At 44.1% G+C, this 24,416-nt stretch overlaps 1 protein-coding gene across 2 annotated transcripts in view; it reads left to right on the forward strand.

The window, feature by feature from the left end:
- Positions 1-24,416, forward strand: part of polr2b (RNA polymerase II subunit B) — a 31,117-nt gene continuing 6,701 nt past the window's right edge. For both annotated transcript variants that reach the window (XM_085472159.1, XM_085472162.1), the window contains exons 1-24: positions 1-127; positions 1,964-2,036; positions 10,092-10,242; positions 10,644-10,756; positions 10,840-11,059; positions 11,257-11,415; positions 11,595-11,759; positions 11,838-12,034; positions 12,122-12,241; positions 12,409-12,595; positions 12,696-12,839; positions 12,925-13,064; positions 13,145-13,256; positions 14,447-14,601; positions 14,698-14,896; positions 14,989-15,157; positions 15,233-15,329; positions 15,402-15,496; positions 17,217-17,467; positions 17,541-17,630; positions 17,813-17,920; positions 20,400-20,513; positions 20,592-20,752; positions 20,858-21,053. In XM_085472159.1, the coding sequence (XP_085328285.1) occupies positions 109-127; positions 1,964-2,036; positions 10,092-10,242; positions 10,644-10,756; positions 10,840-11,059; positions 11,257-11,415; positions 11,595-11,759; positions 11,838-12,034; positions 12,122-12,241; positions 12,409-12,595; positions 12,696-12,839; positions 12,925-13,064; positions 13,145-13,256; positions 14,447-14,601; positions 14,698-14,896; positions 14,989-15,157; positions 15,233-15,329; positions 15,402-15,496; positions 17,217-17,467; positions 17,541-17,630; positions 17,813-17,920; positions 20,400-20,513; positions 20,592-20,752; positions 20,858-21,053 (3,435 nt within the window). In that variant the 5' untranslated portion in view covers positions 1-108. The remainder of the gene's footprint in view (positions 128-1,963; positions 2,037-10,091; positions 10,243-10,643; positions 10,757-10,839; positions 11,060-11,256; positions 11,416-11,594; positions 11,760-11,837; positions 12,035-12,121; positions 12,242-12,408; positions 12,596-12,695; positions 12,840-12,924; positions 13,065-13,144; positions 13,257-14,446; positions 14,602-14,697; positions 14,897-14,988; positions 15,158-15,232; positions 15,330-15,401; positions 15,497-17,216; positions 17,468-17,540; positions 17,631-17,812; positions 17,921-20,399; positions 20,514-20,591; positions 20,753-20,857; positions 21,054-24,416) is intronic.

Genomic DNA, 24,416 nt, shown 5'->3' on the forward strand with positions numbered 1-24,416 from the left:
CCTATTACTAACAAAGAAGAACAAAGCAGAAGTGACCTACGTTTCCGGGGCGCGCGGTGATCGCAACGTTTTGTGGTTGTTGTGGTTTTAAGTTTTCAGGAGATAAACATGTATGACCAGGATGAAGGTGAGCTGCACAGCTGTAAAACGTCATTACGTCATATGGTGGATAATTTTATTTGCATTTATTTGGTAATTTTATTAACAGGACGTGACAGAGGAGCTAACCCGTGCTACAGCTAACCATTTTAGTAATTTCTGAGAGAACAAAAGCTAGTATCACTCATCCAAACAAACACCTGTCACACAGGTACGCGTCAGCCTCACGCAGATCACGAGCCTCACCTGATTCGTGTGCTAACATCAGCTAAAAGCAGCGGGGCTTTGTGTGAGCTAACAGGCTAAATGCTGCTAATGCACGAGGACCCTTTATTTAACTTGATTATCGCTGCAGACGTTTACACTCAGCGTTACTGTGACACTACACCCACAAATACTACAATATATAAACAGTACCACAGTATAAAAGCGAACACTTATATTATGTGTAAATTCTGCGGTATAAAAACTGTGTACAATCCGCCATATTTACACAGTATAAACACTGCATAAAGAAAGCTGGACCGTGATCAGAGATTGATCAGCAATGGAAGTAAATGTTGACCACAAGATAATTGACCGATCTATCTTTAAGTTAAAGGTGAGAGGTCATTACCCAGTTTCTCAGGGAGGCAAAGCTACAGGCAGCAGGTCAGTTCATCCTGTCTTCTCCTCCTTTTAACCTGTAAAGGTCATGAAATGAAAGAGATGATGAGAAAAATAGACGTGTGGTGTGCTGAGACACACTAGTCTCCTTAATTACGTAAGGCTGAAGGGCTGCGGTGTTAAAACTACAAAGTGCAGAAGATGGACTACAAAATGTCTTCCTTCATCACAGGTGTTTTACAGGTTGTGATAATGAAAATGTCCCTTCAAAGACAGGACAGGATGTCTGCAGCAGCTCAAAACACTCAGCTGTCTTTATAAATTTCCTGGAATAACTGAAGAGGCTCAGGTTTAGGACTCAAAGACAGGGACAAAGTGTTTTTGCAGTAGACTAACAACACAAGTATTTGTAAGAGATTACTTTCAAGAGCAGAATATTTAAATGAGCCACAATAACTGGATTTGTTCCACAAACTTTAACTCTTAGTAAATAGTGTGTTAAGCAGAGTGTAATAGCTGATTTGATCATTTATGATTCATTGGAATGAGGGGGACGAGAGAATTGTAATCAGCTCAAAGCTGTGAGAGTAGGGCCAAGACTCATCACTTAAGTGTTTCAAAAGCCAAGCTTGTGTTTGAGCTCACAGGGAGTGTCATCTGTAGTGTGACAAATGAAAGTCTGTCAGACTGCAGCTGTTAATTAGATTCTGTGTGGGCTGGAAAACACGGAACGTTGGATTTAGCCATGTGTCACCTCCATCACTTGTGATCTGACAGTAAATCATTACCGTCGTGCGGTCAGCAGTTTGGAATCAGCTCTCTGATGAACCCTGAGGCTCAGTCTTCAGGACCTCTCACAGTTCATATCAACAGAGTTCTCCTGATATCACCAGCTTCAGGCTATGTGCTGCATTTGCCTGCACTCAGACAGGAAGTGATGTCATTACACTCGACTCACACAAACAGGAAGTTGACTTAACAGATCAGATGTGTTGCTTCTGATTGATCAGTTTGCCTGATCAGAACCAGTGAGTTAAAAACAGAACGATCAATAACTTTCCTGTGAGATTGTTATCTGTTTTTATTGATGTATCTGATCAATTCACCAGTTGTTTAAACTGATCATTGAACTCTATGTGCAGTTATCTGTGAAAAGGAAGTAACCTGAACCGACAATCTGTCATTGATTGATCAGTGAAGCTTCAACGTCTCAGTATGTGTATTGCTCACGTATATTTATCCCTGCTGTCTCTGTCAGATAATCAGTATGATGAAGATGATGATGAGATCACTCCTGACCTGTGGCAGGAAGCGTGCTGGATCGTCATCAGGTAAACTCACCTGTGTGTCCCTGTGGAGATGTAGTGATCATCTGTTCTTACAGGAAAAATATTATGGTGAGTCCACACAAAGCGCGGACCGAACGGCACGTACACGGACCCGCCATCGGTGTTCAAAGCTGACAGCTCAAAGGTCTCTGATGCTGCAGGTGTTGTCTCTCTCTGAACCAGCAGAAAAAGAAGATCAAACTATGTTTCTCGTTTGATAAACATCATTATTAATTCCCTCTGACTTTGGCTAGTTTTCCATCTCAGATCTCTGTTTTTTGCATTATTCACCCAACAGCAATGTTCCCTTTAAACTGCGCGCATGTTAGAGCTGGGCGATATAACGATATGTATTGCGAAATAACTTTTTCTCGATAGAAAAATTAAACTATTGCGATAGACCTCGCCGCGCTTGTCCTCTTTAAAAAGAAAAAGAAAAAAAAGAACAGCCAATCCAAATTAAGTAGTAGCAGAGCCGAACCAATCACAGCCGCAGCGTCACGTCACGTGACTTGTTACGTACAGCACAAGTGCCAAGCCGCACATGTGTATTTGTTTGGGAAGCAGCCAGCCACCGTGCCGCTGGGTAATGGAGGAAATGAGTGTGCCGACTAGAGAAAAATCAACCGAGCATGACCGAAGGTTACCGAAGAGACAACAGATGATGGTTCCAATGCCGGAGAGATTGTCGAACGGAAGAGCCATAGAAGTTCCGTAGTGTGAAGGTATTTCGGCTATTTCAAGTCTGACAAAAAACAGAGTAGCGTTCACTGTAAACTGTGCCGAAAGCAAGTCTGGAAATACAATAAAGCGGTGCATGCTCAATCTCTGACTGGAAGCGCTAATTCGTCATTCGGCTTTTGTCAGACTAAAGTAACTGTTAAAACTGGTTGAAAAGCTCAGCTATACAACAAGGAGAGATTGAGAATTTCCTTTTAGTTCTCAGTTTATTTGATATTGACAAAAGTTAGTCAATTTTGTCTGTTCTTCTGTAAAACTAAGATTTATTTTTAGAATTAATATTTTGTTTCTAAGTGGAATTGACAATTTAGTAGCCTGTTTTGTTTGTTCTATTTTGAAACTTAAACGCTTCAGCGGCTGCCTTTTGTGTAGTTTGCAATATTTGCCTTTATTTATCTGAAAAAGTCTCATGTTCCTTAAGTACATCTACCCTGTTGAACTTATTATGGGAAATAAATATATAAAATAAAAACAAGCTGCTGATTATTTCACATTTTACTTGTGAGCAACGGCACATTTAAATCTTACAAATATAGTTATTTGGCTTATATCGTGATATATATCGTTATCGCCTGAAATGGAAAAAACCTATCGTGATATGAAAAAATCTTATATCACCCAGCTCTAGCGCATGCGCAATTGCGCACTGCTGGCACGGTCTCTGTGCACAGAAAACAATCTAACCTGAATTGAAATTAAAATAAATACGTTAACAATTCTGTTTTGCAGTGTTAGTCAGTGAGTGACTGAACGATGCCACCTTATCCCATAGTCCAACCAATGATGTGATTCACATTCATATATACGTAGCTAATCAACATCGTTGACAGGCTATGACAGCGTCCTTATGGGCCGACACCGGTGTTTTAGCTAGCAAAGCGGCGTGGCTGATGTGGAGTGAAGCCACGTTAATGACAAAGTGTACAACCATTGGAGATGTGAGCAGGACAGACGGAACAATTGACGGTGTGTGGACTTTATACCAGTTTTAATTTTGTGTTGATAGGCCACGTAAAACCAGAATTATGATGAAAATATCTGCAATGTTTGGTTTTCTTCCTGAATACTGTCGTTGTTTATATTTACTGCGGGAAGAAATGGTAAAAACGGCGTTTTATAAGGAAAACGCTCGAAAGCACTTTCCGCCTGTGAGCAAAGACAACACCAAAAAAACCCCCACCCTTTCCTATTGGTCGAAAAAAGTACCATGTCGACCAATCAAAAAATGATATGGCAACATGGCATTTAGTTGTTTAGGAAGGGGGAAGTTTTAGGAGTGACGGCGGTGTTTTGAGATGTGAGAGATTTGCGACGTTTAGCTCAAATCTTGTGTAGTTAGCGTGTAGTGTAGTCAATAGTTTTGTTGTGTGTGTCAGAACAATGAGGCGACTACTGAATGTTACAGGTGTTACAGCAGTGATACATCTGCTGCTGTCAGGCCTGCAGGTATCAGGCTGTTGTTCTCCTTTATCTCATAGTGGACAGAAATTATTTTTGGAGTGGCACAAATGATTTGTGTGGCATTAGATTTGATGTAGAACAGCTGATTGTTCTGTAAATAGTTTGTTTATTTAAAAAACGCCTTGGCTGCATTTTTAGGTAAACAGCTGCAAAAATCTTTGTTGTTTGCAAAACTCAGTTACTTTTTAAAAGAAGTAACTATATAATTAATAGCCCAACATTGGTCATTATTTACTGTATTTTGCAGACAGAGTTACAGGACTCTCTCCCAGACCACAGACACAGACTCATAATACAAGTCAGAACTTTGTAAAAAAGAAGAAAGTTTTGTTTTCAAAATTGGAGTTCAAGTTATTTTTACTTCCAATAGTGTTAACATGCTACACAGGTCATGAAATAAATTTTTTAATTTTCATTGTAAGTGGGCTAAAGCAGTTAATTAAAAGTAGTCTAACATAAATGTACATGCTGTAATTTGATTATTTTAATAAACCATTGTTATGACCCGTCTAGGGCCAGGCAATAACATGAGTGAGGCACTCGCTTCCCCCCCCCAAGACCCAAGCAGCCACAAGAAACAAATCCGTTAGTTACAATGTGGTTTATTTACAATGTGAAATAAAGGAACCAAAACGGGAGTGTCAACACTTCAGGGTGAGCCAGGGCCAAAGCAATAAACAAAACAAATCTACACAAATCCCGCACCCCTGACCTTACCAAAACAAAGTCAAAAATAAAGACAGTCTGACCTCCTTAACTAACTCAAAACAGGAGAAAACGGGTGATCAAAAGAAACGGCAGCTCACCCCTACCCACTCCACTTCCACAACTTTTAAGCGCACTGCAGCCAGCGGCTGCCACAGGAATACTGCTGGGTCATGAGGAGAAACGCGAGGACCTCTCCCACTGTAGCACTCCAGCCTCCTTTTAATGGGCGGGTCCTCCTGCTGGAACCAGTCACGTCGGGGCAGTGTATCCACGCACCAATCGGAGCAGGGCCCTGGCACAGCTAAATTAACATAAAAAGACACAACACCTGCACAAAACAAACACATGGACATGCAAGTTCGTAACACCATGTAACTTGGATGGATTCGATGCTGGCGTGACCACAGTGCACACGTCTGCTGTTGCTCACAGTGGTCCAAGGGACTACTCAGGGAGTTTGTGTGTTCGCTTAGACACATGAAAAATTAGAGGGAACATTGCTCACCAGTCTACCGTTTTTTACAGCGCTGGCGGCTGCTGTGTTAGGTTTTTTGTTTTTTTTGGGGGTTTTTTGCAAGCAGCCGTTTTAACGCCATGCAACCTCAGGTTTTTGGCCTGCTTGGATGTTCTATCAAAAATTGTGCTCTGTTGTGTATCTGATGAATGAAAGCCAAACCAGTAACACACCACTGAAGTTGCAGCATTTTTACAAACCAATTCTGGTTCATCTGTTTCATTTAACGATCCGCTTTCCCCCTTCTCATTCTCCGTCGCCGCCATGCTTTTTCCACCATTTGCGTATGAAAACAAAGGCACTGTCTTTTGCTAACCTGGCAGATTGCGCTGCAGCAGTCGCAGCTGGTTTGTAGACACAAGTATGCGAACGTGCCATTTCCCCCCGCTATTTTAATGATAATCCTGCACAGAAGCTCAGAGACAGACTCACACACACATGGAGATGTTGCAACTGTTTGAAGATTTGAGTTTGTGGAAAGAACTTTGCAAAGACACATTTGACAAAGTCTCTGCTTCCAGTTTTGACTTCTTCTCCTCCTCATCAGGGTGTATGATGCAATATTGTCTGAGTGGCGACACCTATAGTTTTGGAGAATACTGCAGCACCTTCCTGCGCCTTAACAGCAGGTAGAAAAGGTTGCATCTGACCCAGGGGTGAGTGAAGCCACCACTGCAGGGGGGATATATTGGCACCTTAACTATTTACACCCCAATTTTGTGCTTTGGTGCTTCATCTAAACTCTGTAGCACTTATTTGTCACACCAAATATACCTGATCCTGGAGATAAAATACTGTGAGAACCTCCCTTAATAATGTCAGAAAGCCTTCCAAGAAAACAGAATATCAACGTCGACTCTGCATTCACCAACGAGCTGAATCAGTTCTACGCCCGTTTCGAGGTTAGCCAGGCGGCTAATGCTATCTACCGCCTAACTACCGAGGACAGTGACGTCATCAGCGAGAGACCGGTGACCAGCATCGCGGAGCATGACGTTCGAGTGGCATTGAGGAGAGTGAACACAAGGAAAGCGGCGGGGCCAGACGGCATCACCGGCCGTCTGCTGCGCTGCTGTGCTGACCAGCTAGCAGGTGTGTTCGCTTACATCTTCAACGAGTCCCTGGCGAAGTCTGTGGTCCCCACATGCTTCAAAAGATCCACCATCATCCCTGTGCCCAAGAACAGCAAACCATCATCCCTGAACGATTACCGGCCAGTTGCACTGACCTCTGTAGTAATGAAGGTATTTGAGAGGCTGCTGAAGAACATCATCTCCTCCTCCATCCCAGACACCACAGATCTGCTGCAGTTCATCTACAGATCCAACAGATCCACAGAGGATGCCATTGCCCACGTCCTACACACTAGTGATGTGCGATACCACTGATTTCCTTTCCGATCCGATACCAAGTACTTTTCAGGGTGGTATCGACGATACTGATCAGATACCGATACTTTATACAAAAAAACTTATTTTATTTATTGTATCTCAAATTATAGCGTCATAATGATTACAGGACATCAGATTACTTGTTCTTATCACTTAATAATGCAGAGTTCATCATATAGAAATAAAAAAAAAACTGAAGTTATGCGCTATTTGAACACGTTGCCTGCCTGCAGCACTAAAGGACTCTGTGAGAGACGTGTGTCTCGCCCTAGCAGCACCTGTCCCTCTCCTCCTCTTCAGTTCGTCTCAACATACGCGCCTCATATTCTGTGATATGATTTACTCTGAGGTGTTTGACAAGGTTAGTGATGTTGCCACAACCAAACATGCCAACCCTCCCGATTTTTCCGGGAGAATCCCGGAGCCACCATTCTCCCGAATTTCCACCTGGACAACAAAATTGAAAAACCATATTGCAGAATTCATAGCGCAGCCGAGCTAATTCCAGTTTCCAACAATGGTGGCAGCTACTTAGTTTTAATATTACTCTTCTTTCTCTTTCTGGGTCGCAAAAAACCCCAACTTTTAACATGTTTTCAGGTGAGAATGTAGCTGTGTAAACTTCAAATATCTGAGCCGATCAACACATCGTCTTCAAACCCCCGCAGGCTTTCACTACTTGGGTTAAACATGATATATAAGTCACTTTGATAACTTAAAAATGTTATTGTTTGGCTTTTTCAGTGTTTTGTTTGTTCGTGAGTAAATCAGTTTGGCTGAGATTAAAGTTATTAGATTAAATTAAATTTAACTTTATTAATCCCTCAGGTGTGTTCCTCCGGGGTTTTCACACTGCTGAATAAACATCAAACAGAAAACTAATTAAAGAAAGTGTGAGACGCCAGCGCCCGGTTATATTTTAGATAGCAAGGAGCAGACGGCTGAGTTTCACTCCACCGAGGGAACTCAAGACGTACTACCCGGCTTTCTTTAGACCGGGAAGGGCGGGTCCTCAGGTGGAAGCAGCCTCTGAATTTGGACACCCCCGCTGTTTCGGTGACATTTAACGTATTTTATCTGATAAATAAACCCTGTAAAATGTGTCCTTTTGATTGTCTCCCTAATTCTGAGGTCTCAAGGTTGGGGAAAGTATAGCCACAACACCTCACTCTTGGAGCACTTTTTTGCCACATGTATCGCAAACCATGTCTCAGCTGTTTGTGGAGGTAAAATACGTCTGCACAATTAGGCTCAGCCATTGTTGTGAGTGCGCGCGCCAAGGGACTGCGAGTCATTTATACAGCCGTATTTCGCACATGACTATGAAAGGCAGAAGAGGAAGTAGTTCCTTTGAATGTAGACAATCCGAATGTTATAGTTTCCTTCCACTGTGTTGCTGTTAATGATAAACTACAAATTAACCCTAAATTACTAAAAATATCGATATTTTAATGTGAGAATCGATTCTAGAACATAAATGACTGGTATCGGAGGAATCTATATTTCAGGATCGATCCGCACATCACTACTACACACCACTCTCAGCCACGTGGACAAGAAACAGGGTAACTATGTGCGAATGCTGTTTGTTGATTACAGTTCAGCGTTTAACACAATAGTGCCCTGCAGACTGTTCACAAAGCTCAGGGATCTGGGACTTAACAGCCGTCTGTGTGCATGGGTGTTGGACTTCCTCACTGGCAGAACTCAGGTGGTGAGGGTGGGTAGATGCGTCTCTAACAGCATCACCATCAACACAGGAGCACCTCAGGGATGTGTCCTCTCGCCACTGCTCCACTCCCTCTACACTTCAGACTGTGTGGCCACCCATGGCTCCAACACCATTGTGAAGTTTGCTGACGACACAGTGGTGTTGGGTGCCATCTCCCACAACGATGAGGCGGCCTACATGGATGAAGTGAAGATTCTGGCATCATGGTGCCAGGACAATCACCTCCAGCTGAACGTCGGCAAGACCAAGGAGCTGGTGGTGGACTTCAGAAGGAGTCAGCACAGAGACAAGGACAGAGAGACTCAAGAGGAGCTTCTATACCCAAGCCATCCGGGCCCTAAACACACACACCCGCCCTCTCACATCATCTATAATTGACTGAGACACGTGTGTGTGTGTGTGTGTGTGTGTGTGTGTGTGTGTGTGTGTGTGTATATCTTTGATTGTAATTGTGCAATATTAAAATTTAAAAAGGTCACACTAATAATATTAATATATATATATTAATATATTATTAGTGTGACCTTTTTAAATTTTAATATTGCATAATTACAATCAAAGAGTTAATTTTTTTGTCAGCTGTTATATGCAGTAAACTATTTAAAAACCCTGCAGTTACTGAAATGGAAACCAATGAGCAGCTCAAATTGAAAATTCTTGTTTTTCCCTCTTTTGAATATTTATTATTGCTCATTTATAAGACAAAGTTATTTCTTATCTTACCGGATTAGTAAAATAATTCATAGCTGCAGCCCTAATCCAGAATAAGAGTCTGGTTAGATCCTATATATCTACGACTGCATGTTCTCCCCATGTTTGCGTGGGTTCTCTCCGGGTACTCCAGCTAGTGGGGATAGGTTAACTGGAAGTTCTAAATTGTCCGTATGCGTGAATGGTTGTCTGTGTCTATCTGTCAGCCCTGCGACAGACTGGCAACCTGTCCAGGGTGTACTCTGCCTCTCGCCCTAAGACAGCTGGGATAGGCGCCGCCATTGTGAACCCTGAAAGGGATAAGCGTGTGTTATCTGGCTTCATGGATAGATAGTTGGGCGTATCGAACGCTGCACTGAGGACAAGCACAGAGATAAGTCAGAGGCTATAAGAAGATCTGTTGCCACAAATCTGAAACTGAATTAAATGATCATCTGCTCTGTAGAACAGTTCATGTCTGCCATTTTGAACTCAGCTGCAGGTAAGGAATCAAAGTTGTACCAACACCAGACCAGCGCTGGTCTAGTGATCAGTCCACTGATCAACATTGAAGTATCGATCAGAGACTGGACAGGTAGATGTTAAGCTTGGGTCATGCGATGGCCTGACAGGGTATTTTTTTTAATTTTTTTTACTGAGTGCAGAATCTGGCATGAGCCTGTGAGGTTCTGACGGGGCCAGCACAGCTCTTATTTTGATCTCTCTCTCTCTCTCTCTCTCTCTCTCTCTCTCTCTCTCTCTCTCTCTCTCTCTCTCTCTCTCTCTCTCTCTCTCTCTCTCTCTCTTTCTTTCTTTCTCAGCTCTTATTTTGACGAGAAAGGGCTGGTGCGGCAGCAACTAGATTCCTTCGATGAGTTCATTCAGATGTCTGTTCAGAGGATCGTGGAGGATGCTCCGCCCATCGACCTGCAGGCTGAAGCTCAGCACACCTCAGGGGAGGTGGAGGAGCCGGTGAGTACCACCAGGTGTGACTGAGAATGGGGGGGGGGGGGGGGGGTCGCTCTGTCACATGGGGCGACGTGGCTCAAGAGTTGGCAGTTCGTCTTGTAATCGGAAGGTTGCCGGTTCGAGCCCCAACTTGGACAGTCTTGGTTGTTGTGTCCTCGGGCAAGACACTACTGCCTACTGGTGGTGGTCAGAGGGCCCGGTGGCGCCAGTGTCCGGCAGCCTCGCCTCTGTCAGTGCGCCCCAGGGTGGCTGTGGCTACAATGTAGCTGCCATCACCAGTGTGTGAATGGGTGGACGACTGGATGTGTAAAGCACTTTGGGGTCCATAGGGACTAAGTTAAGCGCTTTACAAATACAGGCCATTTACCATTTACATCACCGACATCACTGTGTTTTTGGTGTAGCCTCGGTATCTCCTGAAGTTTGAGCAGATCTACCTGTCTAAGCCCACCCACTGGGAGAGAGATGGAGCACCATCTCCCATGATGCCCAACGAGGCACGGCTGAGGAACCTGACGTGAGTTTTACCTCTCGCCTGTCTTTGCTGTCATTTCCTGTTCACCCCTTCTCATATCCTGTCCCATTTCACCTGCCCCTCAGGTACTCTGCGCCACTGTATGTGGACATCACAAAGACAATCATCAAGGAGGGAGAGGATCAGCTGCAGACGCAGCACCAGAAGACCTTCATTGGGAAAATTCCCATCATGCTTCGCTCCACGTACTGCCTGCTAAGTGGCCTGACTGACCGAGACCTGTGCGAACTCAACGAGTGCCCATTGGACCCTGGAGGTTACTTCATCATCAATGGGTCAGAAAAGGTGTGCTTTGACATCATTGCGTGGCGAGCTGCTTACTCGAGAGAACGATGATTCTGCTACGCCCGCACGCCGTGTCCTGCTTACAAGCTAACAGGCGCACATTCATGTCTTTGCATTGTTTTACATGGAGCGTCATACACTGATACCGCATCAGTGGCATCAGGCAGCCGTGTAAACAGATGTGTCACTGTTTCCAGGTGCTGATCGCTCAGGAAAAGATGGCCACCAACACGGTGTACGTGTTTGCCAAGAAGGACTCGAAGTATGCGTACACCGCAGAGTGCCGATCCTGCCTGGAGAATTCATCCCGCCCAACCAGCACGATCTGGGTCAGCATGATGGCTCGAGGAGGGCAGGTGAGTTACCTGGAAGCAGGAAGTGAAGTGAGCACCCAAGCCGGGCTGCGATTAACTGAGAAGAGCTCATAACATTGAGTTAGAGAGATGAGCGATGCTCTTATTTCTGTTGTTGGAAACAGAACGTTGTCTGCCAATTGACCCAGACCACTGATTGTTGATTGCTGTTAATCTCTCAGGGAGTGAAGAAGAGCGCCATAGGTCAGAGGATCGTCTCCACGCTTCCCTACATCCGACAGGAAGTTCCCATCATCATCGTGTTCCGGGCACTGGGCTTCGTATCGGACAGAGACATCCTGGAACATATCATTTATGACTTTGATGACCCTGAGATGATGGAGATGGTCAGTCTGCGACGCATTAATGATTTTTTTTGATTGTCTCAGTCTGCAGGTAGTAACTTTTAACCCCGCCTACTTCAGGTGAAGCCCTCTCTGGACGAAGCTTTTGTGATCCAGGAGCAGAACGTGGCGTTGAACTTCATTGGCTCACGAGGCGCAAAACCCGGTGTGACGAAGGAGCGACGGATTAAATACGCAAAGGAAGTCCTGCAAAAGGAGATGCTGCCACATGTCGGCGTAAGCGATTTCTGCGAGACCAAGAAGGCCTACTTCTTAGGGTGAGTCACACCTGAGGCTGACTGTCGCACCTGAGGCTGACCTGAGTCACGCACTTGACAGGAATCCTTCTGTGTTTGTGTTTTCAGGTACATGGTGCACAGGTTGCTGCTCGCCGCTCTCGGCAGGCGGGAACTGGATGACAGAGATCACTATGGCAACAAGAGGCTGGACCTCGCCGGGCCATTACTGGCCTTCCTGTTCCGAGGGTGAGGACTCTCTGTTGTTGACCATGCAGATTTTGTGTACACGCAGGTTCTGTTACTCAAAGAAGGCTTTCCAGTGTGACACTGTTATTGTTAATCAGCTTTCTGTTTGGAACTCGCAATCTGATTGGATGAAGGAATGACATCATTCTTCTTCTCCTCCTCATCAGCATGTTTAAAAACCTGCTGAAGGAAATCAGGATCTATGCTCAGAAGTTCATCGACCGCGGGAAGGATTTCAACCTAGAGCTCGCCATTAAGACGCGTATCATCTCTGACGGGCTCAAGTACTCTCTTGCCACAGGTAACTGGGGTGACGTGAAGAAGGCTCACCAGGCCCGAGCCGGCGTGTCACAGGTAAGCCTACCTGTAAACTGATGCTCACTCTGAAATACAAATGAGAGCCTGACACCTGCCGCTCTACCTCCACTGATGCTCATCATTTTTGTGTTCACAGGTGTTGAACCGTCTCACCTTCGCATCCACACTGTCTCACCTGCGCCGGGTCAACTCTCCTATCGGTCGAGATGGAAAACTGGCGAAACCTCGACAGCTGCACAACACGCTATGGGGGATGGTGTGTCCGGCCGAGACGCCCGAGGTAACGCTCACCTGGCAAGTTGTAAGATTGGTTCACCTTTAACACAGCGATCCAGCGTATTGATTGTGGAGTTGATGGTTTGCAGGGTCACGCTGTGGGGCTGGTGAAGAACTTGGCCCTGATGGCCTACATCTCTGTGGGCTCGCAGCCATCGCCCATCCTGGAGTTTCTGGAGGAGTGGAGCATGGAGAACCTGGAGGAGATCTCACCTGCGGCCATTGCAGAGTCCGTGACCATTTCATAGTCAGACGAGGTTATTAATTACCCTGCAGGTGTGTAATGTGTGTCCTGCTTTAACATTTTAGTGCCACTAAAATCTTTGTGAATGGCTGCTGGGTGGGAATCCACAAAGATCCAGAACAGCTGATGAATACACTGAGGAAACTCCGCAGACAGATGGATATCATCGTCTCTGAGGTAACCACCGTTGCACACATCCACACGCGACCAGTAATCAATACTGGAATGTTCACACGGTGGATGGTGACAGAAGGCATAAATCTGTTTTCTGCTTGTGAGACGTCACAAACACTTTGATTACGGCTGCCGCCTCTGCTTTACCTGATAGAACAGGTAAGCTGGTTGTCTCCCCCTGCTCTCTGCTCTCATTGGTCATTCTCTCTGAGACTTGTAGTAATCAATAACTGTTTCCTGTTCATGCAGCCTGGATGCAATTGATTTAGCGGTGTGTTGTGTATACCGAACAGTACACTTCACCGATTTCCATCACACATCAAAAGTAGACAGTAGGGCTGCCACGATTAGTTGACTATCAAAATCGTTGACGACTAATTTAATAGTCGCCGCGTCGTTTGAAGCTTTGTAAGATCCCGAAAGACGCAGGAATAAGTAGTAGGATTTAAGCGTGTAATAATGGACTGAAACAGAAGATGGCAGCACTGCATGTACAAGGATGCCAGCTGCCGTTAAACCCTGAAGAAGAAGCTGTGTCCAAATTCGGGGACCGCATCCTTAAGAGGCTGCATTTACTCAGGTTAAACATGATATATGAGTCACTTAGATAACTTAAACATGTTATTGTTTGTTTTTTTCAGTTTTATTTGTTCCTGAGTAAATCAGTTTGGCTGCGATTAAAGTTATAGTTTTTACACAGCTGAATAAATGTCAGACAGAAAACTGATTATACAGAAGTGTGAAATGGTCGAGAGTTTACTCCAGTGTCCTGTTATATTTTAGATAGCAAGGAGCAGACGGCTGAGTTTATTAAACTCCACCAAAACAATCTGCAAACTTCATTGAAAGTTTAATAAATTATCTTCTTGTCTTTATTTTTAGTTAGCACATACCTGAAACACTATAAGCTGTAAGCTAATGATAGTTGTATAAGAGCAGATGCTGCTGGTGCAATAAGCTGTACGTTTCACGTCCAATGGATGCATGATCTGATTAGTCGACTATCAAAATAATCGTCTGTGGCAGACAGGATGTTAACACAAACCTTCAGAATTTGAGTTATTGATTGGCGGGGCAGCGCTTGGTCATTCAAACGGTTTACCTGATCAAATATTTGATGGTATTTAATTGAAATCCTTGTTAGGCCCACCAGGCTGTTGATCAATCACTGAGAACTCGCCTGACCGTTTCAGGTGTCGATGATCAGAGACATTAGAGAGCGTGAGATCAGAATTTACACGGACGCTGGACGAATCTGCCGACCGCTGCTGATTGTCGAGAAACAGAAACTGCTGCTGAAGAGACGCCACATCGACCAGCTGAAGGAGCGCGAGTATAACAACTACAGGTGAGGCAGAATACAGACAGTTGAGATGGTGCTGAAGGTTGGCAATTGCTGCAGATGCTTCAGGTGGTGTTGACATAAATGTTCTTTGGCACTTAGCTGGCAGGACTTAGTGGCCAGCGGTGTGGTGGAGTACATAGACACCCTAGAAGAGGAGACCGTCATGCTCGCTATGACCCCAGATGACCTCCAGGAGAAAGGCGTGGCCTATTGTTCCACCTACACCCACTGTGAGATCCATCCATCTATGATCCTTGGAGTGTGTGCGTCCATCATCCCATTCCCTGATCACAACCAGGTACTCAGACAAAACAAACTAATAAACAAGCAAACAGATAAATAGATAAGCAAGCAAACAGGAAGCTTGGGCCTGAACACGCATGTTTTCAGTCTCCCAGGAACACATATCAGTCCGCCATGGGGAAGCAGGCCATGGGTGTTTACATCACCAACTTCCATGTTCGAATGGACACGCTCGCTCACGTGCTGTACTACCCTCAGAAACCACTCGTCACCACCCGCTCCATGGAGTACCTGCGCTTCAGGGAGCTCCCCGCAGGTATGCTCAACTGCCCACTGAGATGCTCAACTGTCCACTGAGATGCTCACGTATAAAAGTTCTCACACCTTTCAGGTATTAACTCGATTGTGGCGATCGCCTCATACACTGGCTACAACCAGGAAGACTCTGTGATCATGAACAGGTCAGCCGTGGATCGAGGCTTCTTCAGGTAAGTTGTTGGCTGATGCACCTGTGACCACATGTGTGACAGGAGTGTTAAAAGTGTGATTTCACCTGGCAGGTCTGTGTTCTATCGGTCATACAAAGAGCAGGAGTCTAAGAAAGGCTTTGATCAGGAGGAGATCTTTGAGAAGCCGACGCGTGAAACCTGTCAAGGTGAGAACTCATTAATTCATCTTGGTTCAATTCAGTTTTATTTATACAGCACCAAATCACAACAACAGTTGCCTCAAGGTGCTTTATATTATAAGGTAGACCCTACAATAATACATACAGAAAAAAACAACAATCATATGACCCCCTACAGGGCTCTAGAGTGCGACCCATTTGGTCTTAGGTCGCACCGGTGCAACCAACTGTTCAAAAAAAAAAAAAAGTCTCTTGGACACTTTCAGAGTTGCAGAGAATTTTTTTTATTTTACTTTATTCAGCGTGTTCAGCGTCAACAACAGACACACATTATGCCCATATTGTGGTCTAAATCAATCAGAGATGGTCAGGGACATTAATTAATGGCAGGACTTCTTTGAGCAGTTTTGTAGGAATGGGGTCTAAAAGACACGTTGATGGTTTGGAGGAAGTAATTATGGAAGTTAACTCAGAAAGATCAATTGGAGAAAAAGAGTCTAACGTAACATCAACAGTACTAAAAGTAGCTGTAGATAATATTACATCTGTGGGATAGCTAGCCGGGGTTCAAGGCTCACTAGAGCCGGCAAGAACAGCGAACTCCGGGCACATCATTTTCAAACCCCCGCTGTCTTTCTCTACTCAGGTTAAACATGATATATAAGTCACTCAGATAACTTAAAACTGTTATTGTTCCTTAGTAAATCGGTTTGGCTGAGATTAACGTTATAGTTTTTACACAGCTGATTAAACAGAAGTGTGAGATGGTCGAGAGTTTACCCCGGTGTCCTGTTATATTTTAGATAGCAAGGAGCAGACGGCTGAGTTTATTAATCTCCACCGAAACAATCTGCAAATTTCCTTAAAAGTTTAATAAATTATCATCTTGTCTTTATTTTTAGCTAGCGCATACCTTAAACATTTAAAGCTGTAAGCTAATGATAGTTATATAAGAGCAGATGCTGCTGGTGCAATAAGCTGTACGTTTCACGTCCAATGGATGCATGATCTGATTAGTCGACTAATCCCAAAAAAAACCATTGGTGACTATTCGACTATCAAAATAATAGTTTATTGCAGCACTATTAGTGAGGAGGTGAAATTATTAACAAGATGATCGACCTCTGTTGGAGTAGCGTTCATATAGCTGCTCTGCTCTGTGTTAGTACAGCGCTTTCAGAAAGAAATCTACTGTGATGGGCCCTGGAAGACAATCGATTATGATTGCAGGTTTCTAGTTTGACATGTCTCAAAACAAAATCAACACTTACTCTAGTGTTTATTCCCCAGGGTGTGTGTCACAGTGTGGGGAAAAACATTTAGACACATAAATAGGTTGGTGGTGTACCCAGGGCTTCTGTTTAACACTACGCTTCCTCCTCACGGTCACCCAGCCATCATGTTTTCCCAGCTGCTTGGTACTGTCTGCTGGAGGAGAACTAACAGAGCCTTCGCTACCTTGGTACAGAGCTGCAAACACAACACTACAAGTATCATTGTGAATGTAATCAACAGAGTGCGCTTTGGATAAATCATGTGAAGATGCAGTATGAAATAAGAAGTTTTCTATAAGCTTTAATTAAATTGGTTACATAGATAACCTATACAAGCTGTGTACTGGAACAGGAAGTGATACTCTACTGCAGAGAGAGCCACACCCAGTGTGCCATTTACAGAAAAATACCTCGGGTCTGACAACCGGTCAGGTTTTAGGAGGCGGGGCTAATCATATTCTTATCACGCCCAGGGATGCGACATGCCATCTATGACAAACTGGATGACGATGGACTCATTGCACCTGGCGTCCGTGTTTCTGGCGAGGACGTGATCATTGGGAAGACGGTGACACTGCCAGAGAATGACGACGAGCTGGATAGCACGAACCGCCGCTACACGAAGAGAGACTGCAGCACGTTTCTGAGGACCAGTGAGACGGGCATCGTGGACCAGGTCATGGTGACCCTGAATCAGGAGGGCTACAAGTTCTGCAAAATCAGGGTGAGCGCACACCTGAGACACCTGAGAGGTCAGATGACACGGCCACAGTTTAACAGCTTCGTGTTTCCGGCAGGTACGCTCTGTCCGAATTCCTCAGATCGGCGACAAATTTGCCAGCCGACACGGACAGAAGGGAACCTGTGGGATCCAGTACAGACAGGAGGTAATCCCAGCAGGTCACGTACCTATCATCAGGGCACCGCTCCCCATACACACGAAGGATTCATTAAAGTTATATTTTTTAACACAACAGGAAAGGAAACAGCAAAGATGCTCAAAGTACAAAAACAATCAAAACTGAGATTTTATTTTTGAAGGCTCTCATTGATTTGCTTTATTTTGAAGGACATGCCATTCACCTGTGAGGGGATCACTCCTGACATCATCATCAACCCTCACGCCATTCCGTCCAGAATGACAGTCGGCCATTTGATTGAGTGTCTGCAGGGGAAGGTAACGATAATTACACATCAGTTTATTCACATAGTGCCAGTCACAACAACAGTCAAATTGTAGCAGATCTTTAATTAATTTATAACAACTGATCTTTAAGGTAAAGAAGTCTAACTCTGTGACAAAGTACAAGGTTTTTGTCATAATAAGGCTTTTATTTTGACAGTTGTGCTAGCGTGTGTCTTCCTGAAAAGATTTCTGAAAGCTGTTAGCTCAGGCTACTCTGCAACCCTGTGCTAGCTTTAAAGCCCAATTTCAGATCTCTTGCTTCTCTTACCTGATGACAGGTAAATGAAGAGAAAAAAAATGGCCTGTATTTGTATAGCGCTTTACTAGTCCCTAAGGACCCCAAAGCGCTTTACACATCCAGTCATCCACCCATTCATACACACATTCACACACTGGTGATGGCAAGCTACATTGTAGCCACAGCCACCCTGGGGTGCACTGACAGAGGCGAAGAGTTTGGGTTATTTCACACCTTTCATTTTGACACTGTGGGGATCAGCTGCTAGCTGATGAAGCCTTCTGCACTATCAGAGGCTCAGGTACCCAAGTACACTTTTACTTCACCGTAAAGACTCATCTGAGCACCAGGTGTGGAGTTTTGAAGCTAACGCTGCTCATTTGGATGTGGAGGACTGAAGATGGTGTGCAGTTAAAATAAACACCTGTGCATTCGTGGGCCTCATAATTAGAAATCTCTGCAAGAACGATTGAAAAGAACGTATGAAACGATGCGATGAAAGCGTGAATAAAGTGTTTGCTAATTATGTTAGCAGCTCTGTGTTTAAGTAAAATCTCTTGATGTTGGGCAGAAAATGAAGTGAAGTGCACACATACAGTCGTGGCCAAAAGTTTTGAGAATGACACGAATATTAGTTTTCACAAAGTTTGCCGCTTCAGTGTTTTTGGATCTTTGTGTCAGTTGTTTCTATGATGTATTGAAGTATAATTACAAGCACTTCATAAGTATCAAATGCTTTTATTGAGAATTACATCACGTTTATGCAAAGAGTGAATATTTGCAGTGTTGGCCCTTCTTTTTCAAGACCTCTGCATGTTGCCAATCAACTTCTGGGCCAAATCCTAACTGATGTCAACCCATTCTGTCATAATCAATGCTTGGAATTTGTCAGAATTAGTGGGGTTTTGTTTGTCCACCTGCCTCTTGAGGATTGACCGCAAGTTCTCAATTGGACTGAGGTCTGGGGAGTTCCCTGGCCATGGACCCAAAATGATTTGTTCCCCGAGCTACTTAGGTATCACTTTGGCCTTATGGCATGGTGATCCATCGTGCTGGAAAATGCATTGTTCTTCATCAGACTGTTCTTGGATGGTTGGAAGAAGTTGCTTTCAGAGGATGTTTTGGTTCCATTCTTTATTCATGGCTGTTTTTGGCAAAATTGTGAGTGAGCCTACTCCCTTGGATGAGAAGCAGCCCCACACATAAATGGTCTCAGGATGCTTTACTGTTGGCATGAGACAGGACTGATGGTAGCGCTCACCTTTTCTTCTCCGGACAAGCCTTTTTCCAGATGCCCCAAACAATCTGAGAGGGGCTTCATCAGAGAAAATGACTTTATCCCACTCCTCAGCAGTCCACTCGCTGTACTTTTTGCAGAATATCAGTTCGTCCCTCGTGTTTTTTTTGGAGAGAAGTGGCTTCTTTGCTTCCCTTCTTGACACCAGGCCATCTGCCAAAAGTCTTCGCCTGTGCGTACAGATGCGCTCACACCTACCTGCTACCATTCCTGAGCAAGCTCTGCACTGGTGGCACTCTGATACTGCAGCTGAATCATCTTTAGGAGGCGGTCCTGGTGCTTGCTGGACTTTCTTGAGCGCCCTGAAGCCGTCTTCACAATAATTGAACCTCTTTCCTTGAAGTTCTTGATGATCAGATAAATGGTTGATTTAGGTGCAGTCTTAGTAGCAACAACATCCTTGCCTGTGAAGCCATTTTTATGCTACACAATGATGTGTTTCCTTGCAGGTAACCATGTTTAATAGGAAGAACAACAATTTCAAGCATCACCCTCCTTTTAATGCATCCAGTCTTCTATTCTAACTCAGTCAGCACATAATGATCTCCAGCCTTGTGCTTGTCAACATTCTCACCTGAGTTGATGAGAACATTATTGAAATTATCTCAGCAGGTCCCTTTATGGCATGAAATGCTGAATGATGAAATGCAGTGGAAATTGAATTTTTGAGATTAAGTTCATTTTCATGGCAAAGAAGGATTTAGCAATTCATCTGATCACTCTCCATAACATTCTAGAGTACAATGAAATTGCTATCATAAAAACTGAAGCAGCAAACTTTGTGAAAACCAGTATTTGTGTCATTCTCAAAACTTTAGGCCACGACTGTAGGTGTGATGGAGCCTCATCGTTGTTGCTTATGTTGTGCAAACAAAGATAAACATGTACCCGAGCTTTTGACTTGCAGGCTGACGGGTGACTCTGTCTTGTTTCAGGTGTCTGCCAACAAAGGTGAGATCGGTGACGCCACGCCATTTAACGATGCCGTCAACGTGCAGAAGGTGTCAAACTTGCTGTCTGAATATGGATACCATCTCAGAGGGAATGAGGTCAGCGCAAGGTCACACTTCCTATTGGCGGAGTCTGATGCTTTTGAATATTTATATTGAGTACTGGTTTGTGATCAGGTTCTGTATAACGGCTTCACTGGGAGGAAGCTGACGTCTCAGATCTTCATCGGCCCAACTTATTACCAGCGCCTGAAGCACATGGTGGACGATAAGATCCACTCGAGAGCCCGCGGCCCGGTCCAGATTCTCAACCGACAACCCATGGAGGGGCGCTCACGGTGAGTAACGCACCTGTCCGTGGCTGCGCATGTCTGCGCCCGGCATCAGCCTGCCTGTGCTCAGTAAAAAGAGATTAATGTCTGATCTCGTCCGTCCATCCTCAGTGATGGTGGTTTGCGGTTTGGCGAGATGGAGCGTGACTGTCAGATTGCTCACGGAGCAGCTCAGTTCCTGAGGGAACGTCTGTTCGAGGCATCTGATCCCTACCAGGTGCACGTTTGTAACCTGTGCGGACTGATGGCCATCGCCAACACACGGACACACACGTACGAATGTCGTGGTTGCCGCAACAAAACCCAGGTAAGCATGATCAATATTAAGTCCATCAAGGTTTCTGGCACAGCTGTGTTGAGCAACCTGTCTCAGACTTGTGTTGACCTGTCCACGGCGCTCTGCCTATACTTTTTTTTTTTTTTTTTTTTCTTAAATGGCTGCTTGTGTCTCCACGTGTACTGTGTTTCTGCATTTCTACCGGTCGTGTAAATTCATGTGACACTTTGCTGCGGGTAGAGGTCATCAGCATGCGTGTTTGCCCTGAGTTGTGCTTTGTGTGACACAACAGAGCAGCCATGGTACCATAGAAATGCTGTTTAAGTGCTTGATTTAGACATAACGATCGGTTCTTACCATGTGTCTAGATGCGCAGCCGGTACCTCATTGGTGGATATATACAGGGAGTGCAGAATTATTAGGCAAATGAGTATTTTGTCCACATCATCCTCTTCATGCATGTTGTCTTACTCCAAGCTGTATAGGCTCGAAAACCTATTAAGCATATTAGGTGATGTGCATCTCTGTAATGAGAAGGGGTGTGGTCTAATGACATCAACACCCTATATCAGGTGTGCATAATTATTAGGCAACTTCCTTTCCTTTGGCAAAATGGGTCAAAAGAAGGACTTGACAGGCTCAGAAAAGTCAAAAATAGTGAGATATCTTGCAGAGGGATGCAGCAGTCTCAAAATTGCAAAGCTTCTGAAAGCGTGATCATCGAACAATCAAGCGTTTCATTCAAAATAGTCAACAGGGTCGCAAGAAGCGTGTGGAAAAACCAAGGCGCAAAATAACTGCCCATGAACTGAGAAAAGTCAGGCGTGCAGCTGCCAAGATGCCACTTGCCACCAGTTTGGCCATATTTCAGAGCTGCAACATCACTGGAGTGCCCAAGAGCACAAGGTGTGCAATACTCAGAGACATGGCCAAGGTAAGAAAGGCTGAAAGACGACCACCACTGAACAAGACACACAAGCTGAATCGTCAAGACTGGGCCAAGAAATATCTCAAGACTGATTTTTCTAAGGTTTTATGGACTGATGACATGAGAGTGAGTCTTGATGGGCCAGATGGATGGGCCCGTGGCTGGATTGGTAAAGGGCAGAGAGCTCCAGTCCGACTCAGACGTCAGCAAGGTGGAGGTGGAGTACTGGTTTGGGCTGGTATCATCAAAGATGAGCTTGTGGGGCCTTTTCGGGTTGAGGATGAAAGGAGCAAAGAAAGGTGGCTATATTGGTCGCTGATTTGGTTTTGTTTTGTTTTTGAATGTCAGAAATGTATATTTGTGAATGTGGAGATGTTATATTGGTTTCACTGGTAAAAATAAATAATTGAAATGGGTATATATTTGTTTTTTGTTAAGTTTCCTAATAATTATGCACAGTAATAGTCACCTGCACACACAGATATCCCCCTAAAATAGCTAAAACTAAAAACAAACTAAAAACTACTTCCAAAAACATTCAGCTTTGATATTAATGAGTTTTTTGGGTTCATTGAGAACATGGTTGTTGTTCAATAATAAAATTATTCCTCAAAAATACAACTTGCCTAATAATTCTGCACTCCCTGTATGTTGGATTTATTGATTGGCTGCTTTTTAGATAGATCTGCAATGACCCTGATGAGACCACAGCTACAGGGTTGAGTAGTTTATAGTTAAATACGTTCTTCAGTTAATTAAGTTGTTCATACTGAAAGTGTTGCCAGACCTTTAACCTTTGCTTTACTTTAAATGGCCTGTATTTGTATAGCGCTTTACTAAGGCTACGTTCACACTGCAGGTCAAAATGCTCAATACCGATTTTTTGATCAAATCCTATTTTTTGTCTGCTTGTTCACACTACAAATAAAATGCGACAGCAAACGCTCTCTAGTGTGAACGCTCAAAGCGTAACAAGTCACGCGACGTGACGCTGCGGCTGTGATTGGTTCGGCTCTGCGCTACTTAATTTGGATTGGCTGACCTTTTTTTTTTTTTTTTTTTTTTTTAAGAGGACAAGAGCGGCGAGGTCTATCGCGATAGCTTAATTTCTCTATCGAGTAAAAGTTATATCGCGATACATATCGTTATCGTTCTATCGCCCAGCTCTAAGATAACCTAATAATGATCCTTATAGCTGTTTTAGAGGAGCGGTGCTTTAAAGGATAGTTGCAGATTTGTCAGAATCTGCAGATTATACAGTACAAATAAAATGTTCACGTTTCTCCAACGTTGTCTTCCCAACAGTTTCACTGACATCTACACGGGATGGCCAGGAAGCGTTCGCGATGTCTTCTCGGGCGCTGATAATTGGCGTCTGTCTTGTGTCAGTGACGTAAAAGACTGATTTAATGCGACATGACCGTTCAAACAGCAGTCGCTTTCTAAAACATCGGATATGTATTGGATTCAGTACCACATACGAAAGTGACCCAGGTCAAATTTGAAAATATCGGATTTGTGCCGTTCACACTGTCATACCATGATCGGATATGGGTCGCATAGGGTTAAAAATAAATAAATAAATAAATAAAATCTGATTTGATGCGCTTTCGCCTGCAGTGTGAACGTAGCCTTAGTCCCTATGAACCCCAAAGCGCTTTACACTACATCCAGTCATTCACACAAACACTGGTGATGGCAAGCTACATTGTAGCCACAGCCACCCTGGGGCGCACTGACAGAAGCGAGGCTGTCGGACACTGGCGCCACCGGGCCCTCTGACCACCACCAGTAGGCAACGGGTGAAGTGTCTTGCCCAAAGACACAATGACCGAGACTGTCGGATAGGCCTGGGCGATATGACCCAAAATTCCTATCTCGATATTCTTTAGCTGGATGGCAATATAAGATATGTGTCAATATTTTTTTTTTAAAGCCATAAAGTGAGAACAAAAAGAGTTCTTAGTCAAAGCTGTGTCCCAGCTTTCACACAGGCACTTTTATTAACATACAGCGTAGATGTACAAGAAAAAATTACTCAGAAATAAATTATGAGCATTTACTGGATTACAATTACTTTTTTCAAGTAACAAGTAAAGTAAGGGATTACTGTTGCAAAAACGGTAATTAGATTACTGTTACTTTCCCGTAAGCACACTGCGTTACTAAAACCATGATTTCTTTTTTGCGAGTGTGACGTTCGTGACAACAGCTGTGTGCAGATCAACAATGGATAATATATTGAGTGCGGAGAGAGTATGAGCATGTAGCGTTTAAAGCGTGGAAGTACTGACCTTACTTTGAGTTTGATTCCATAAAAAGTGACAAAAACATTAGCGTCTGCTGTTCACTGTGTGGGAAGAAAACTTCTTTTTACAGCGAAAAAAAACCCCTAAACTTCCGAGCAAGCACCGAGTGCGCTACGACATAATGGGAAATTCAGAGAAACTCGCGGATTCTTCCAC

This window comes from Copadichromis virginalis, linkage group LG2 (genome assembly GCF_057382275.1).
Source record: "Copadichromis virginalis isolate Kocher_CV1m ecotype Utaka linkage group LG2, C_Virginalis_male_GT1.1, whole genome shotgun sequence".
Taxonomy (NCBI): Eukaryota; Metazoa; Chordata; class Actinopteri; order Cichliformes; family Cichlidae; genus Copadichromis; species Copadichromis virginalis.